Below are 16564 nucleotides of genomic sequence, written 5' to 3'. Positions count from 1 at the left end.
CTTATTAGAAAAACTAAAGTTCTTGCTTAATTTAAACCGTTCCGTTTTGTTTTTATTGGTTTACCCCGTTTGAATTTACTTGGCACCAAAACCGTCGATTTTTAAGTCTACAATTGGCGACGTTGCAATTTCTCAGTCTGGTCGCCCTGATTCTGTATCTTGGTTGATATTGACTGATATTGACAAATGACAATAGTTGACAGTCTCATTCTGGCACTGGTGCATGTGGTTTATATTTTATTGTTATCATTTATCAAAAACCTATTTGACAAAATCTGATTTGTTAGTGTTTATTTACAGATAGTCGTCATAATAAGGTACATGTGTATTTCAGTTTCAGCATCTAACAGTAAATCTACAGACGGCTTTTGTTTCAGTCATGAATTTGCATTTGAGGTGAAAGTAATGGGTAATTTGCCATTCGGACTAAAATAGGTCATAAATTATTTTAAACATTGCTGTAACTTACAGCCCTCATCGATTTGAAATTCCCATGCTCGGCGCTGCTGTGAAACAATCCAATTTGCTCAAGTCTCCTTAATAGAGCCGAATGCAAACGCAGAAAATGTCCCGAATAGTAGTTACTCCAGTTTACGGTCTAAGGCCACCACGTTTTGAATTATACCGAATCCAAGAAAGGATAAACAAGATTAGAGCACTGAAATTATTGGAACAAAACCGAAAAACAGAAAAGCCTGAAGATTTTATAATTTACGACGAAAGGTAAGCTTCTGTATGTTTATTCGGTTCATTTATTACTTGTAGCTTTCAAGTCAGGGGGGCGGGGTTATGTAGTAGAAATTCAGTCTTTTGTTGTCTATGAAATTAGAAAAATTATAACATAAACCCAGCACAAGGCAAGGCAAGGCCCCCATGACAACCATAAACACATGGTTGGTCATGGCATTGGTATCGTTGGATAGGGAATTGAAAATTCGATTCAGTCGTAACAACATGTGTGAAGAAATTCGGGCAGTTTTGACCAAGAAAGCAAAATTTTATTACAAGAATCTTGCTGCTCATGTGCCACAATTTTTTTTGTCGTGTTTTGATTTGATAAGCTTTTCAGCTGCATGTTTGTCAGAAGCCTCTCTTTGAACCATGTGGACGATTCAGATTGTCCTACTGATTTTACACAAATATTGATATCATCCGTTAACTTTTTAAGATTGCGTTCTGCTTCTAATTTTTGTCTGTTTCATTTTTTCAGCGTCATACTTTTCTTCAGCTTTGGCCATTTCAGTCAAAGAGCTTACAATAGCTAAATGTTCATTTGTGATCTTTGGAGCTTGATAGAAAAACTTCTCTATCTATAGTGAATTTTTCACCGGATCCAAATAAAGTTTCTAGCTTTCGATAGACTTTTGGACGAAAAATGCTTCTCTACTAATTGAAAACCTGCTTTTCTAACTAGACACATTTTTTTTCGAAAAAACCTTTTTAGACTTTCAATTCGCGATTAAAAACAACGTGTTTTAACGGGTCTAAACGTGTTCATTCTGCTCCTAACACCCTAATTCTTAAAACCAGAATCCGGTAGTCGGCGCTCGCGTTTTGCGCCAATCTTTTTTGATCTTATTGTATGAAAGAAGATTAATTATATTGATAGCGCGTTCTTTTGTTGAGCTCGCCGATATAGAATTAATATTACAGGGAAGATTACTTCATAGAACAGAGAACAATATTTGGAATCCCGTCTATATCTGGTAAACTATTAACAGTAGAACCAATACACCTTATATCAGAATTATCCTTATTTGCAAGAGAATGCCGCTGGTTTCCCAGACTCAAAAAAAATCGATTTATCCTAAAATTTATGTTTATTTCAGCGATTCGGATGATGAGGCAGAGTTATTGAAACAAGGCAATTCAGCATCGTACAATTTTGTCGATTTTGTGAGACATAGAGAATATCAAACCGCAAGACACATAGTTGTATCACCAGAGTATGGAAATAGGCATATTTTAACACATGAACTGTTCAAAGAAAATCCGATTAATTTAGGACACGTGAATAAAGTGTTCTGTTCTCAGTGGTTAAGTGATAGACAAGTTGTGTTCGGAACTAAATGCAATAAGGTAATAATTGTATCAATATTTATTACATACATATATGAGTTATGAAATTAGCTTTGCTATATTGTACACTCTTGGAACTTTCCTATTTTGAACGGAAGCAATCAGCTTCGTTTTGAATTTATGCTGCCACAAATTGTTCTTTTAGCTAATGGTGTATGATGTGCAAACGCGCAAACTAGACCAAATCCCTTCTCTTATTAGTAGAAGTGAACTTCCCAACAGTAACGAGCAATCAAGTGGTATTCACTCAGTACAGCTGAATCCATCCAAGACATTGTTAGCAACCGGCGCAAAAAATACGTGTGATATTGCGGTTTACAGATTGCCCACTTTAGATCCAGTTTGTGTGGGGGAAAATGGCCATAAAGACTGGGTAAGTTATATGACATCCTTAAGCTTTAGTCGAAATCGTTTACTAAAAGGAATTCCACGTAACCTTATGCTTTGCGTGTGATTTACAGTACAATGTAAGTACCTTGAAGTTTCCTACCTCTGGGCGTTCTTTTCATATAACATATGCACGATAAATATTGCCAATAGTATTTTTTGTGAAACAAGACTTAGTCCCATGCAGAGTGAGAGTTTAGTAATATTGCACACAGCGATCTCACATTTTTAATATACGATTATTGCTTTTTATACACATTTCTTTCAAATGTAAACATTTTAGCCAAATTTGGCTAAATTGGCTTGTATTTTGTATCAAATATACTTACTTGATTATTTGATAAGTTCTACATTTGATTCTGGCAACTTCTTTACTTCACTGTGGGCTTCAGTTGTAACATGGATTTATTATAAGACTTTATTTTCAAATAAACACTAAATTCAAATTATTAATTAATTAATTATAGTTATTTATTTTATAATTGAATTTTTTTTGTACTGGACTTAAAATATTATTTGGGCAGCTTGCAACTAGTTTTGTATATTATTTGTTTTTTAGGTTTTTGATGCATGTTGGCTTGACGATGAATTTTTAGTTTCTGGGTCGAGAGACACTAAACTAGCTTTATGGAGGATTACCGAAGATGTTTTAGAAGCAAAAAGTGAAACACCCACTCATAAAACCATTTTGCCAGTGGTGTTAAAAGATTGTCGAAACGCACAAAAGGTATATGAAGTAAGATACTTTTACACTTAAATAGCTCTCAAGATTTAGTGAAATGAGCTTGCAGCTTGACTGGTGCATTCCATTTTTCGAAACACTGCGAAATAATAAAAGAAAATCGTTTTAATTCCCTTCATCCACACGTTCCGGACTGGATACAATTGGTTTATTTGGACTTTTATCTTCATCTCGAAAGCCGTGTTAATAATGATGATTGTAGCAAATGAAAAATTGTCAATTATCAGATTATCTAATAGTGTTTTTCTGCTGAACATTTATTATCGGGATTAGAGCGTTTTTAAAAGTCGTAGTTGACTGTGACGTAATTCATGTTTAACTCTTGCCCATGCATCCGTTTATACGATGGTACGGAAGTGTTTCTATTGGTCAGAGATTTTAGACGGTCGTACGATCCCGATTTCTAGCTGTCCATGTGTATACATATATATGTATGGTATATCACATATATATGGTATGGCTATCGTATCGTATTAGCCTTGGATTGTGATCGATAACCATGCTTGCCGGATTCACAATTTTATGGTTACCATACCGAAGTAAGAAAACGAAAATTCAGTTCTGCGACTGAAAAATAAGCAGCAATAAAACCCCGTTTTTTTAAATGAAAATGTCAGGTCGTACGTGTAATTAAACCAAAATATGAATTTACGTTCTAAAGAATTTTTAAGAAATATACCGAACCGAAAATCTTCGTGTATTTTACCTTTCCCTGTTTTGCCTATTCCATAATAATGAAAACAGAAGCACTTTGTTAATTGTATTTTGTCGTGAAAGTTGAGTTTTGATGACATTATTAAAACTTACAATAAATTCAACATGAAATCTAATATGTAAAAAATGAATGTGAGATTATAAACCATACGACCATCGTATAAAGTTAAACATTTTATAACTTGGTACGACGACCGACGAATTGGCAGACCACCCAACCAATAGAAAGGCTTTGGTATCATCGTATCGTCGTACAAACGGATGCATGGGACATGGGGTTTATTCTATACAAAGCTAATTGGAATTCTCAATTTCAGACACCTTTTCATGCAAGTGGAACAAATGCGAGCCGTAATTCCGTACGTTAGAATTTAAAATGTACACATTTTCCCGCAAATCGCTTGGCATAAAAGAACCAGTGGTTGATACTTAATTTAAACTTGTTTTAATTTTTCAGATAAGAGCAATTTCATTCAACCAAGCAAATCAGGAATTTGCAGCACTTAGTTCAAATGGATTTATTCATGTGTTCGACGCTCAAACTTTTAAACAGGAAATGTCTCGCAAATTGCCCAGTTCACAAGAGAATGTGTGCATGGCAGTGCAATGTTCAAGAAGTGTTTACGCAATCGGGTGTAAGTCGTACACACTACTGTTAGATACTAGAACTCTGCAGGTAAATTTAACGGTAAACCGTTGATAAACTTAATTTGTTACCTAGAAATATATTTCAGGCAGTCAAGAAAATTTCTTCTCGCTATTCTGGATGCGGAATTCGCTCAGCCTCATTTCAAGGGGACATTCTAACAGTGGGTACTGGTTTAGGGCTGGTGATGTTTTACGATTTGATAGCCGGAAAATATTTAGAAAGCAGCATCAATTCATCCAGAACTGTTATATTGAAAGTCAGTAAAGGATATGTGGTGAGTATTAAACTTGTCTGGAAGGTCTGGTGTTATTTATCTCAAATTTTCATTTTCTTTGAGTATTAATAAAAAAACGCAGTTTCCGTGTTATCAAGTTAAGCCCAGAAAGTAAAACCATTAAAATCGAAAGTGAAGGCGATTTTTTAATGTTCGCACACGTGGTAGGGACCTTTTCAATCGAGCATATTTAGAGAAAATCGCAGTAGGACGTCGCCCTCTTTGAGGCGCCTGAAAATTAGTGGCCGTTGGCAGACATAATTTTGGAGTTTGTTTTGGCAATTTTGCCTATCATGGCAAATGATCATTTAAATTTATTGCCAGAGTTTACAAGGTTCTAATGTTGAGTCATCTTTCAGTGTGGCGTAAAAACCTACCCCAAACAATTTCAGATGCCGCAACTTAAGTTCTTTCAAAAAAATACCTTTTTCAGTTTCCGGATGAAGAATATATGGATATTGTCCAGCACGTAAAATACGTGCCAACCATCTACACTCATTGTTACGATGCAACCGGAATGCGCCTTTTTACCGCTGGCGGTCCCCTTCCTGCCACCCTGACGGGAAACTATGCCGGCTTGTGGCAATAAAATGATCATTAAATAAGTTTATTTTAGGTGTAGGCTAGCGGTTTATATTATGGAAATTTAAGTTTATTATATATGGAGATTTAAGTTTATTCTTGGCTAATTCGGAATATTTTCCGAGGGCAAACTGAACTAATATCTGGCACGTGTGATAATAGTCTTATTTCGTTGTTAAGTTCATTTTAACTTCAGTAGTTTTCGTATTGTACGAATGGCGCAATTTTTACAGATTACAATACTGAGAACAAATAACATTGACTACTTTATTTCACGATTTAATACAGTAATTTATAATGTAGTATTTTATTCACAATACATTGCATGTTAATCAAGTTTACGTCACATAATAATACGTGATATCAATTAATAATAAGGCCTTCGTGGATTATTCTAAAAAAATACATACAACCTCAGTAATTAAACAAATATTTATTTAATTAATGTAATTGCCATCACTTACCAAGGGATTAGGCCGAAATCTGTAAGCCAACATCATTCGTTTCCGGTATGAATCGTATTCATCTTCGTCTTCAGTTGCTTCTCCAACATTTAGACCCAAACCTTGAGTATTATCCCTCGGAGCACCCCTAAAAAATATTAAAACACGTGAATGATATTATCTCACTAAGAAACAATGTATTTACGCTTTAAGCTAAAGTGGGAGTATTTCTTACTTGTTAACAGGATCCACAATGCCGGCATTATTCTGTCCTAACCCCTGTCCTTCGGTCCACCCGAGTTTTTGCAGCATTTTGAATCCAATATTATCTTCTTTTATTTTGAATTCTTTGTAATCAGAGAAGTTTAGTTGACGGCCCTCCTTAACTGCGCTGGATTTTTCCATGAACCGCTTGAGTTCTTCGGGGGGCAAAAAATCGCCTATGTGATGTTTGCCTTCAGCCTGACGATTCAGTTCTACTGCCCATTTTTCAGTGGCTACCATTTCCTGTACCAAAATATATTCGCTTTGATTCAAAACTTTTTTTATATAATTACCTTTTCTCTCAGCTTATGTTCCCATGTTCCACCTTCTGTTTCTTCGTCTGAGTCATATTCGTATTTGTTTTTCCCTTGCCTCTGCAGTCTGAAGATAATGAAAGTGAGTGTTAAAAATTACTTTGTCTATTTGAGCGAAAATTATTAACGTACTTTTCCAACTCTTCTCTTTTTTTGACCATATCCTGATACAATAAATGAATTTTGTAATTATCCTCAGCTTTTTTCCAATCTTCATCAGACAGATTGTTTGATCCATATGTCTGCATAGTGTATTGCAACAACCCAGGATCAGTTCGGGTCACTTTGCTGAGCATTCCTGATCCTCCCGGAACTGAATTAGTTCCAGTTAGATGTCAAATAAATGAAAACGGTTCTTCAATAATATTTAAACATTTTTGAATTACCTGGAGGTATAATGGAGGGATTCATTTGGGGCAATAAAACTGGCAGAGAAATGGGCGGTTTAGCATCATTATCCTTTTCGCCCCATCGGCTTTTTCGTTTTCTTTCGCGTCTATTTCTTTCAGACACACTCATATTCTCTTCCTGAAACCATCGTAGGCGATTATGAAATTCGTTCAGTCCAGTATCGGGGAATATTCAATAACAGAATACTGATCGTTTATTAACAATGCTGATCGGTTTATTTTTTGATAAAAACGTTTAAACGCACGCATAAATAAGTGGCGCATATGATTATTATATACTAAAAAATAAATAATATAACGTTCAATTTCTCACATTTACTGTTGCGCGCAATTTGCTAATAAAAAGTATATTAATACTATTAAAAAGGAAAACAAATGATCAGTAAAGATAAGTGCTTTTGATCGAAAAATGGCAGTTTTAGATTCATTCAATAAAAAATAGTTTTTATTTAAACGCCGTCGTTCGAAAAACGACACTTTTCGTCCTTGTATTGAAAAAAGTGGATTTTTTAAAGCCAAACTTAAAGCCCCTGTATTTCCTAAAGGAAGCGTTTCTCGAATTTACCTTTCACTCAAACTTATTTTGTGTTTCGATACTCTATCGTTTCCTGAAGTTTCTGTTCTTTAAACGGGCCCACCCCGTAAGCGTTTTATATTGAGTTATCTGAAATCTAAATACCTGTTTGATCTCTTGTTTGAAGTCGAAATTATCTTTTGAATCTTCGAAGTCGTCGTCTTCTAACGCCATTTCCGGTTCGTAAATTTCGCTTGGATCCGGTTTCACTAGGGTCCGTTCTTTGTCTTCGCGTTCCCTCTTGTATTGCTCTACTAAACCGGCGTACTGACGATAGGCGGGCGATTCTTTGTGAAATAGAAACCTGAAGAAATGTTAAAAGATGCCTGCCGTATTATAAGGATCTGTTTAAGATGGATCAATAAAGAAGTACTGATTTCTCTTTAAATGTGCAATGATCGTCAATTTGGGTATATTTGTATCTTTGGTGGTGGCTGGTTTGGAATTTTGGAAATGGTGTGAACTAAGTTTCAAATCACATGATTAACAGCATGGAAAGAAATGCAGGTGACTTTTTGGTCTTATGCAGTTAATCCTTAATAAGCAAGCTTGTTCAGCCCATCCATAACTAAACCATGAAAAAGTCGAGAGATGTCACGTTTGGTTCTACACCTAATACATCAAGTAAATGTATACTATTATAAATACTTATGCTACAATTGAGAAGAGGGCAGTCCATCCTTCTCATTAGAAGACGGACTGCTCGGTTCAATCGTCCCTCTCCAAAGAGCGAGACCGAACAATTCAATTGAGTATATGGATTGCCATACCACAATTCGGGGTCTCGGTTTTTTTTCTGTCTAACGACGTCTTCCACGGAAGGCCCACATTCGGCTACCATTCGGGCCAGGTTTGCCATTGCTTCAAATTCTGCACCACCTAAGGAGAAACTCAGGAACACGTCACTAGCGGTCCCAACTAAGACAGGGATGACTTAATACAATTGACAATCCATTTAGATCAATGATCCTTTTCAATATTCTTTCTAAGGGCCACATGTTTTCTATTAAACAATTTTGAAACATTTTTCACTAAGCCAAAGTATAGTATTTAGTCGCAGGTAAATAATTAACACTATTTACCGGAGTGAATCAATTTGACTCTTATGATTTTACTTTTGCTGATTCCTGGGACTTACTTCGACAGTATTGGGGATCAAGTTTCGCCCAGATTAATCAAGAGCATTTAAAGCGGACCAGAGCTTTGATCCGAAGTTTTACATTTTTTGGCCCGTTTCAGATTATAGAATATCGCTTCTATGAGATGAGATCTTTTAATACTACTAATAGAAAATTGCGTTCAATAAATTTAAAGTTGAATAGATGAAATTGAAATGGATTCCGTTAGAAAAAAATAAGCCTTGGCATTTGCTTATAAATACTCAAAGAACGAATTAGTTCCATTCAATGAAGTAAATGTAAATGTTTGCCCTGCAAACCTGAGTGATTTGTTACACCCTAAACGCCGCAAAATTGCTGCGAAAAACGATTACCTAATGGAATTAATCACCCCATTTATCATAATTTTTAATCAAAACTGAAGACCACCGAAAATGTATCTGAAGATTTTATTATCGTTTCTAGCGATGTAGCCCGAATAAAAAGTATAATAGTCTATGAAACTTTTTCAATATGAACTATAATTAAGTAATTATATGTATATTTTATTTTAGATAAATTATTAATAAGTCATTCGTTTATTGATATTTTTCTTTTATCCATGTCTAAAGTTTCTGTAACCAAGAATTTTATACTTAATACCAGTGTGCTAAACCACATATTTCCTCTTTCAAGAAGAAACCAAAGTGGCCTAACCCTCGTTTTTGCAAAAAAATCACACTTTAAATAACACTTAATAAAAAAATTCAAATTTGTGTCTTGTTTTGCAAAAAAATATTCTAATATACCTGTCATGTTAAGAATGTTATTAGAGCATCAAATTATTAAAAATTTCAAAGGCGTTTGTCTCATTTCTTGAATCGAATTTTTGGAACCCTTGAACGGCAAACTGTAGAAGAATCTGAGAAAGGGCTGGAAATATCCAATTACTGGCATCCAAAAGCCTCAGGCGCAGAAAACAATGACGTACTTGTAAAGTACTTTAAAATATTATCTTATATTAAGTTTCTTCCCAATATACAACATTCTGTTTTTTTTGTGTTTGAGTCAAATTGACTCATTTCAGGCAAAACTGGCCCAATATCGGCTGCTCATATTTTTCGAGCCTAATATTGAACCAATTTCCTTTCAAAAGTCTTTTTAATGGCAGGCAAATCACATTAGCAAGGAAATTTTGAATTTTAAAATGAAAAAATGCCTAAGCGTTCACGTGATTGTCACTAGTAGTACTTTAAACGGTAAGTCACCCCTGTAGAAATATGCACAAAATACACACAGGGATAAAAAAATATACATACTAAACTGCGATCATTCTACAAATCATATTAGGCAATGCCAGATATGATTAAAAAAAAAGCTAGGAAAGGATTTAATTCTTTTTACCTAATATTTCCTCCTTGAAAGCATTCCTATGGGGCATTCCTGCCGGTGGGCCAATCATTGGAGGTGGAACGTTGATATTCGGAATTGGGGGCGGAATTTGCAAATTGAAATTTGGCGGAGGTTGGGTGATATCGCGCGTATGCAACATTGGTGGCGGAATGTTTACTCCCATTCCAGGCGGAGGCAGAACACGCTGGGACATTAACGATGGAATTCGATTAACGGGTGTCTGTGAATTCGGAGGAAGACTGGAAGTAAGCGATGGAGGTCCAGAAACCTAAAACAACCAAGAAAATGACCCGAAAGGGTATAAAATGCCACCTGTTAAATGTTGAACCAACCTGCTGAATGTTTGCCAAGAAGCTTAAATCGGAGACATTCGGTGGCGGTAAGTTCTTGTTTGGAGGTGGAATATTCTTTAAAAAGCTGCTATCAGTGAAGTTGTCTTCATGTTCATTTGGCGTCGGTATCGCCATTAAGTCGATTGGTTTCGGATTGGGGATTTCATTTAACTGCAGAGATGATGGCGTCGGGATACTGGAAACTTGCAAGGGTGCAGGTGGAGGTATATTTAAAGTATTTAATGGCTCCGGTTGAGGTATATTTTGCAGCTGAAACTTTTTATTATCAATTTGCTGGTTTTTATTGGCCTAGGTACTGTACCTGAATGGGATTGGGAGGTGGAATTGAAGTTAACTCAATTGCTGGCAGCCCTGGAGGTCGTACATTCAAAATATTCTGGGCGCTGATATTTAAATTTTGAGGAGCCATCACTGGCGGAGGTATTGTGACTGTAGTCAGAATGCTGGAGGGCGCGGACACCAGCACATTCTGATTCTACACATCCGTTCGATTAGTCCACAATTAAATTATTAGTTTCTAATTAATACCTGTGGAGTAATCACCAGTTGAGTTTGAGGCACAATTTGAGGCGGCGGAACATTCAGCAGCACTGGAGGCGGACCTGATATAAGCTGTTCTGTCGTGGTGGTAGTACCGAACAAATGAGCGGTTTGAGTCATGACCGTTTGTGTTTGCTCCGATGTAGAAACTAAAAAAAAATCGATTTTTGAAGAATCTTAATTTCGTTCACTCTAGTTTTGGCAAATTTATTATGGCTGTAAAAGGTTTTGTCAGAACACTTAATTGGCGCAGTCGGTAGCACAGTGCGGAGCGAAGTTTTCGGTTATAATTAAATCGTTTGTTACTGAAAGTATTACTTTGATGTCAAAAATTTATACAAAAGTAACAAACAATTTGAAAAATATTAATTGCCATTTCGGAAAATTTTCCTTGATTAAATCCTTCTGACTACTTACTATTTGCAGGTCCAATGTGTCCTGCTGCTAACAAATCTTGCACAGGCTGCCCAACTAAGCCCACTGTTTGTTGAATAAGAGGCGGCATTGATGTTGGTTGATTTAACTGTTGCGTCACAGTAGAAGATATTATTTGTGTAGTAGGTGGAGCTACACTGGTGTTTAAGTGAACTCCAACAGAGCTTAACAGCGTTTGAGTTGTAAAATTCGCATTTCCAGCATTGGGGAAAGCTAACTGTGGAGGAACAGAGAAATCGGGGATTTGTGGAGGAACTTGAGTAGTAGAAGGAAGTTGTCCTAATAAAGAAATTTCTTGTTGATTAGGTAGCATCGGCGGCGCCTGATGGAAATTATTTGTCATAGGTGGAGGGTTGGTGGTAAAAGAAGCATTTACAGCTATTTTTTGGGGATCAATACTCATTATTGGTTCGGTAGAGAAACGGGTTTGTCGCGGAACATCAGTTCTATCGCTGAAAAGAAAACGGTACAAATAAAAGAAACGAAAGTCTGTATAATAACTGAAGTTATCTTACTTATTGGGTTCTGAATTATTTTGGGTTGCCACTTCAAAAGTGTGCTCTTTTTCTTTCTCTTTCACCTTTTCCCGCTCCCTTTCTTTATCTCTATATTTATTAAAGGTTTTAAACCTTGAATCCTTTTTCTTGTCGTTCAATTGCTTGAATTGGTTTAGAAATGATCCATCATTGGAAAACTGATTTACCAAACTTTTTGGGCATTCCTTGGGTTCAACTCTGAAAAAAGCATCCAAATTTACCAATTTTCCATCACAAAATACTACTAGTCATATACCGGGTGTCGCAATAAAGATGATAAGCCGATGTACCTTGGAAAGTATTTTTCTTTTCCGAACGCTCTACAACAAATACTTTCCCAGATACAGCCGCTTACCATCCTTATTGCGACACCAGGTATACATAATAGACTAGTAGTCATATAAAATAGCTTCATTAAACCTTTAGATATTTAGAAAATATAATTTTGAATTGTTGAGAACATCAACAACGAATGTCTACATAAGAACATCGCGTAGCATCGCATTTTTATTTTTCTTCCAAAATGCAACCTGCATTTGTTTGGGACATAAATTTAAGAATATATTAACCATTTTGATACAAAAAATCTGAATTTACTTTTAGATCAAGCGTTGTCTGAATCCAATATCATTATAACATTCTTGATTTTTTTTTCGTCTTACATTATTATGCAAGACGAAATGGCGTATTTGCCAGGAATGAAAAACTTACGAAGACAATCAGATGTTGTGCGCTTGGACCAACATGTTGTTTATTTCAATGCACTTATCATACCTTTTCGTAGTTTTTCTGGTCTAAATATACAAGCATTTTTTAAATGTTTATTGCAATTAACGTGGAACGCAACGAACTCTACCTGTTTAGGATTTTTCGCAATACCTCAAGCCGCTCAAAATGCCACAAATCATATATGAACTAATTTTATCGCTAGAATGCAACAACTTTTTTCAAAAACACTACAAATTTTTAAGCGTTCACGATCTTTAATCGACGACTTACTTCGTTACTGATAGATATTAGGTAGGGCTCATAGTTAAACAAATCATGAATGCAAGCATCTCCTGGATTTCATTTTACTTTATGAATTTCTAACTTTTCCAGTAAGTTAAGTTTCCACAACCAGAAAAAATATTTTTGTTTTTTGTACAATTTTACATGTTTTTTTTACATTTTTGTAGAAATTGTTCTAAAAGGGAAAAACTTGACTTACTGGAAAATTAAAAGGAAATCCCTGCCTCATCGGCGTTAATGATTTGTTTAACTAAGAGCCGTATGAACATTTTTACAACTTTTAAGACGATGTCTATACATAAATATCAGAAATTTAATAAACCGCTAAAACTGGTTTCTAGTGAATTCGACATTTGCTTCTATTTCATCAGTCTGTACTGGTTTCATGTCAATGCGTTTAAAATGTTTAATTATATATTTTATATAATAACTATTAAATGAAACTGACACTGAATTTAATCCATAGCATGTCTCAGCCAAATTTCTACGCATTTTAGAGAACTAGAATAAGTCAAAATTTAAGATTTTTAGCTGTTTGCCGATACGGTTTTTAAATTTTTGTTCTCTAAAAATTACCAAGCACGTAGGTCACAGTTTTTGTAACAAAAATGTGATTTATTTTTAGTTTTACCTAACGGGACGTTTTTCTCCAGCTATAAACTAGAAAGAGTTGATTAAAATCGAACCAATAAGCAGGGTTTAATGAGGTTGTCCCCTTGTTAAATGCAATTCATGGTAGGTATTTGCTTTTGTGGGTTAAAATACGTTTGCCCCCTTGTAATTGTTTAGAGTGTATGGAGTAACAGGCGCTGCTCAGCGTTGATAAATCTACTAAACTAGAGGCAAGTGACACAACTTTCTAGTTATGGATTTGTATTCAGGTACACTGCTCTGAAGGCACAACAACAAGGTTTGGAATATTTGCATTCAATGTATCAGCAGCATGGTTATTTACAGCAATTGACCATCCTTAAGTAGAAGTAAGAACTGGACGTGGACCATGTCCACTTTATGAACCCATTGGGTTGAAAATAAATGTTATTCCACTTACACCGGAACTTCTGTCGGTTTGATAGTTTTGTCTTTAACGTCTTGATTAACCTGTCGACGCTTTGCCTCTAATTTGGCCTGTATTTCACGTTTTTTCTGCTCTATTAACATTTCCTGCTGGGACATTTGCACAAATCTATCGTTCCTCGACATTTTATTTTGGTTTGTGTCAAAGGGTCGTTTCGACATTTTTGTACAATTCTGTTACATTTATCTACTGAGATGATAGTGCAATTAATTGATCTACCATTAATAAAGTTTTATACAATTTAAAATAATTTCAATAACAATAAAATTGTCAGTTTTGACATGGACTGCATCGACCTGAAGTTATTAACCTTGACTGCCTACAGGATTGTCAAGTTCTTAATTAAAGTTCAATCAAATAATCAAATAAGTAAAATCAAAATGAAAAGATATGCAATCCTTTAAAGATAAATAAAAATAACAAGATTAATACAAATAACCGATATAGATAATTTACTTGCCTTTAAAATAGAAATTTTCAGGCTCAAATTTGAGCAGCATTGCCAAACCGCCCAAAACGTTTTAGGTTAATGAAAATTGTTTCATTGGATGTAGATTAATTCAATTTGTGTCGGTTTAGATTATTTACGCTGTTTCGGGTTATTAACTTTTACGTTTTACATAAATTTTTCAAGAAAAGATCTTCAATCTGGGCTGAGGACATGGCTGGTGACCCCAAAAACAAAAGGTCCCCCATAGTCTCAGACATGAAAAGCATAGATGAAGACAACTATGATGAAAAGAGCTTTCGCACTGGTTAAAAGCAAGGTCCCATGATATTTACCGTACAAAAATACCAAAATACCGTACAATTGGCGTACGGTAATTACCGTACGAATGGCCACCCTGCCCCGGCTACTAATCTACTTTACTGTCTTGCTTAAACCTCAATCACTTGACGACGTTAGAAAAGATGCTCAAACTTTCGCGAAAAACACAATTATTTTGCATCCTAGCGACAATTGTGCATGCGGTTATGAATTGTTGATACCTAAAACACGATTGAGCAGCAAATAGCATCGGACAATCTCATTTTCGTGCATAAATAAGTGTTTTTTGGAAAAGCGAATTTCAAAAGTTTGCTTGTTTGAATTGAATTGAATTTTAAATATACTTTGATGTCGAATTTAATATAGAATCGAACTAAAATTAATTATTTATAATTATATCCAAGAACTAATTAATATTCTTGGACATATGACTACAGACTATTACTTTGACAATCAATTGTCACTTTTGAAGGTGCTTCCATCTCCTTTAACCAGATTTCATAAACAAATCGATCATTTTAAGAAACTTTAGAAACTTCAAGTCAAAATTCCCTGATTGGTAACGCATTTCGTCAAAAACGATTTAAAATAGGTGCTATCATGGCTTTGCAGGCATCTAAGAACCTCACCAGCAGTATATTTCAGTCCAAAAATACGTAAGTCCTCATCTAACCTCAACCATTTGCGTAATTTAATTTTTCAATAAAATGTGTAGCTGTTGTTAATATTAATGGCAAACAGTTTTCGGCTATTTACAGCAAACTATTCTTTACCCATTTGTATCAATTTTCTTAGAATTTGGAAAGGACCCAATCATTTACTAAGACGTTGCACCTCAACGGAATGGTCAAATTTAACCGAAAGGCCCAAGAAGAAAGTAACTGATATGCCACCGATGTCAGAACCTGTTCGGGGTCTTCCAAAAGCAATCTATGCGAATTTCAGAGAAGAAAATCAACATACTAAAGTATTAGGCTGGAACTTTATTTTGGCTTTTCTGATAAATCTTTACAGAAGACTAGTGGAAAACTAACCAGTTGTTTTACCCGTAGGTAACTATTATGCCTAATGGATTACGAGTTGCTTCAGAGAACAGATTTGGCGAGTTTTGTACTGTGGGTGTTGTCATTGACTCTGGCTCCAGATATGAAGTAGCTTATCCAAGTGGAATCTCCCACTTTTTAGAGAAACTAGCCTTCAACGTAAGCAATTTCAATTCGTCTGAAACTGGATGCAATTTCTCAAATTTCTGATCATTTTAGTCAACAAAACACTATCCAGATCGTGATGAAATTATTAACAAACTGGAAAAACATGGGGGCATATGCGATAGTCAAGCCTCACGGGATACTTTCATTTATGCTGCATCAGCGTACACCACAGGTATTCATTCATTTATTTAAAAAAAAGGAAAGGCTGCAACTATCTATAAATATCTACAATGTTACAATATAATTACATATACAGTAAAGTCCGCTTATAATGAACCCGGTTATAGTGAACTTTCGGTTAAAACGAACTTTTCTCCTTTAATTGAAACGTCATCCATAAAATCCAATGTATTTTTTTACTGGTTATAACGATCCCGTTTATAACGAACTTCCGGATATAACGATCACTTTTTGGGTTAGTTGAATATTCACTTTCCGTTTATAACGAACTTCCACGCTCAAACTCAGATAAAGATATGCACAATTTTGTCGAAGAACAAGTTAAAACCAAATTTAGTGATTTCAAGTTCTTCGAATATGTGAGCATTGATAATGGCATTCTTACAAGAGAAATGTTGACCGATGAGCAAATTATTGACTCCGTAACCTCATGCAGCTTTAAGCGATAATGAGGAAGATGTCTATTTAGGTGAAACTGATTCTACTATAGACACTAATGCTGTTCCAAC

General features: G+C 35.3%; 3 protein-coding genes across 7 annotated transcripts in view; 2 read left to right on the top strand and 1 right to left on the bottom strand.

Annotated features, from left to right (window-relative positions):
* The first annotated feature begins 186 nt into the window (after nt 1-186).
* LOC109538441 (DDB1- and CUL4-associated factor 12 homolog) lies at nt 187-5683 on the top strand. Of its 5 annotated transcripts, XM_019905675.2 has the most exons (10): nt 187-317; nt 378-409; nt 472-723; nt 1830-2079; nt 2225-2452; nt 3026-3202; nt 4240-4281; nt 4380-4598; nt 4657-4845; nt 5279-5683. In XM_019905675.2, the coding sequence occupies exons 3-10, from the start codon at nt 551-553 to the stop codon at nt 5432-5434; spliced, it is 1434 nt and encodes a 477-aa protein (XP_019761234.1). In that variant the 5' UTR covers nt 187-317; nt 378-409; nt 472-550; the 3' UTR covers nt 5435-5683. The 5 variants fall into 5 exon arrangements, with proteins under 5 accessions (XP_019761234.1, XP_048524585.1, XP_019761235.1 ...); XM_048668628.1 differs by lacking the exon at nt 378-409; XM_019905676.2 differs by having other exon boundaries at nt 187-409; nt 3026-3193.
* LOC109538440 lies at nt 5681-14201 on the bottom strand. The gene is made up of 15 exons (XM_019905674.2): nt 13869-14201; nt 11786-12004; nt 11253-11722; nt 10824-10984; nt 10597-10770; nt 10275-10544; nt 9934-10210; nt 8203-8311; nt 7538-7736; nt 6835-6976; nt 6581-6761; nt 6428-6515; nt 6106-6377; nt 5892-6018; nt 5681-5821 (listed from the first exon to the last, which is right to left on the bottom strand). Exons 1-15 carry the CDS (start codon nt 14054-14056, stop codon nt 5795-5797), a joined length of 2904 nt encoding a protein of 967 aa, XP_019761233.2. The 5' UTR covers nt 14057-14201; the 3' UTR covers nt 5681-5794.
* A 903-nt stretch (nt 14202-15104) lies between these two features.
* Nucleotides 15105-16564, top strand: part of LOC109543158 (mitochondrial-processing peptidase subunit alpha) — a 6732-nt gene continuing 5272 nt past the window's right edge. Inside the window, exons 1-4 of the mRNA XM_019912721.2 lie at nt 15105-15320; nt 15460-15631; nt 15717-15866; nt 15927-16047. Of these exons, the coding sequence (XP_019768280.1) occupies nt 15265-15320; nt 15460-15631; nt 15717-15866; nt 15927-16047 (499 nt within the window). The 5' untranslated portion in view covers nt 15105-15264. The remainder of the gene's footprint in view (nt 15321-15459; nt 15632-15716; nt 15867-15926; nt 16048-16564) is intronic.

This window comes from Dendroctonus ponderosae, unplaced genomic scaffold (assembly GCF_020466585.1).
Source record: "Dendroctonus ponderosae isolate FM_Combo_2020 unplaced genomic scaffold, Dpon_F_20191213v2 Dpon_F_20191213_7, whole genome shotgun sequence".
Taxonomy (NCBI): domain Eukaryota; kingdom Metazoa; phylum Arthropoda; class Insecta; order Coleoptera; family Curculionidae; genus Dendroctonus; species Dendroctonus ponderosae.
Note: the sequence above shows the minus strand (reverse complement) of the source record. Positions and strands in the feature narration are given on the sequence as shown.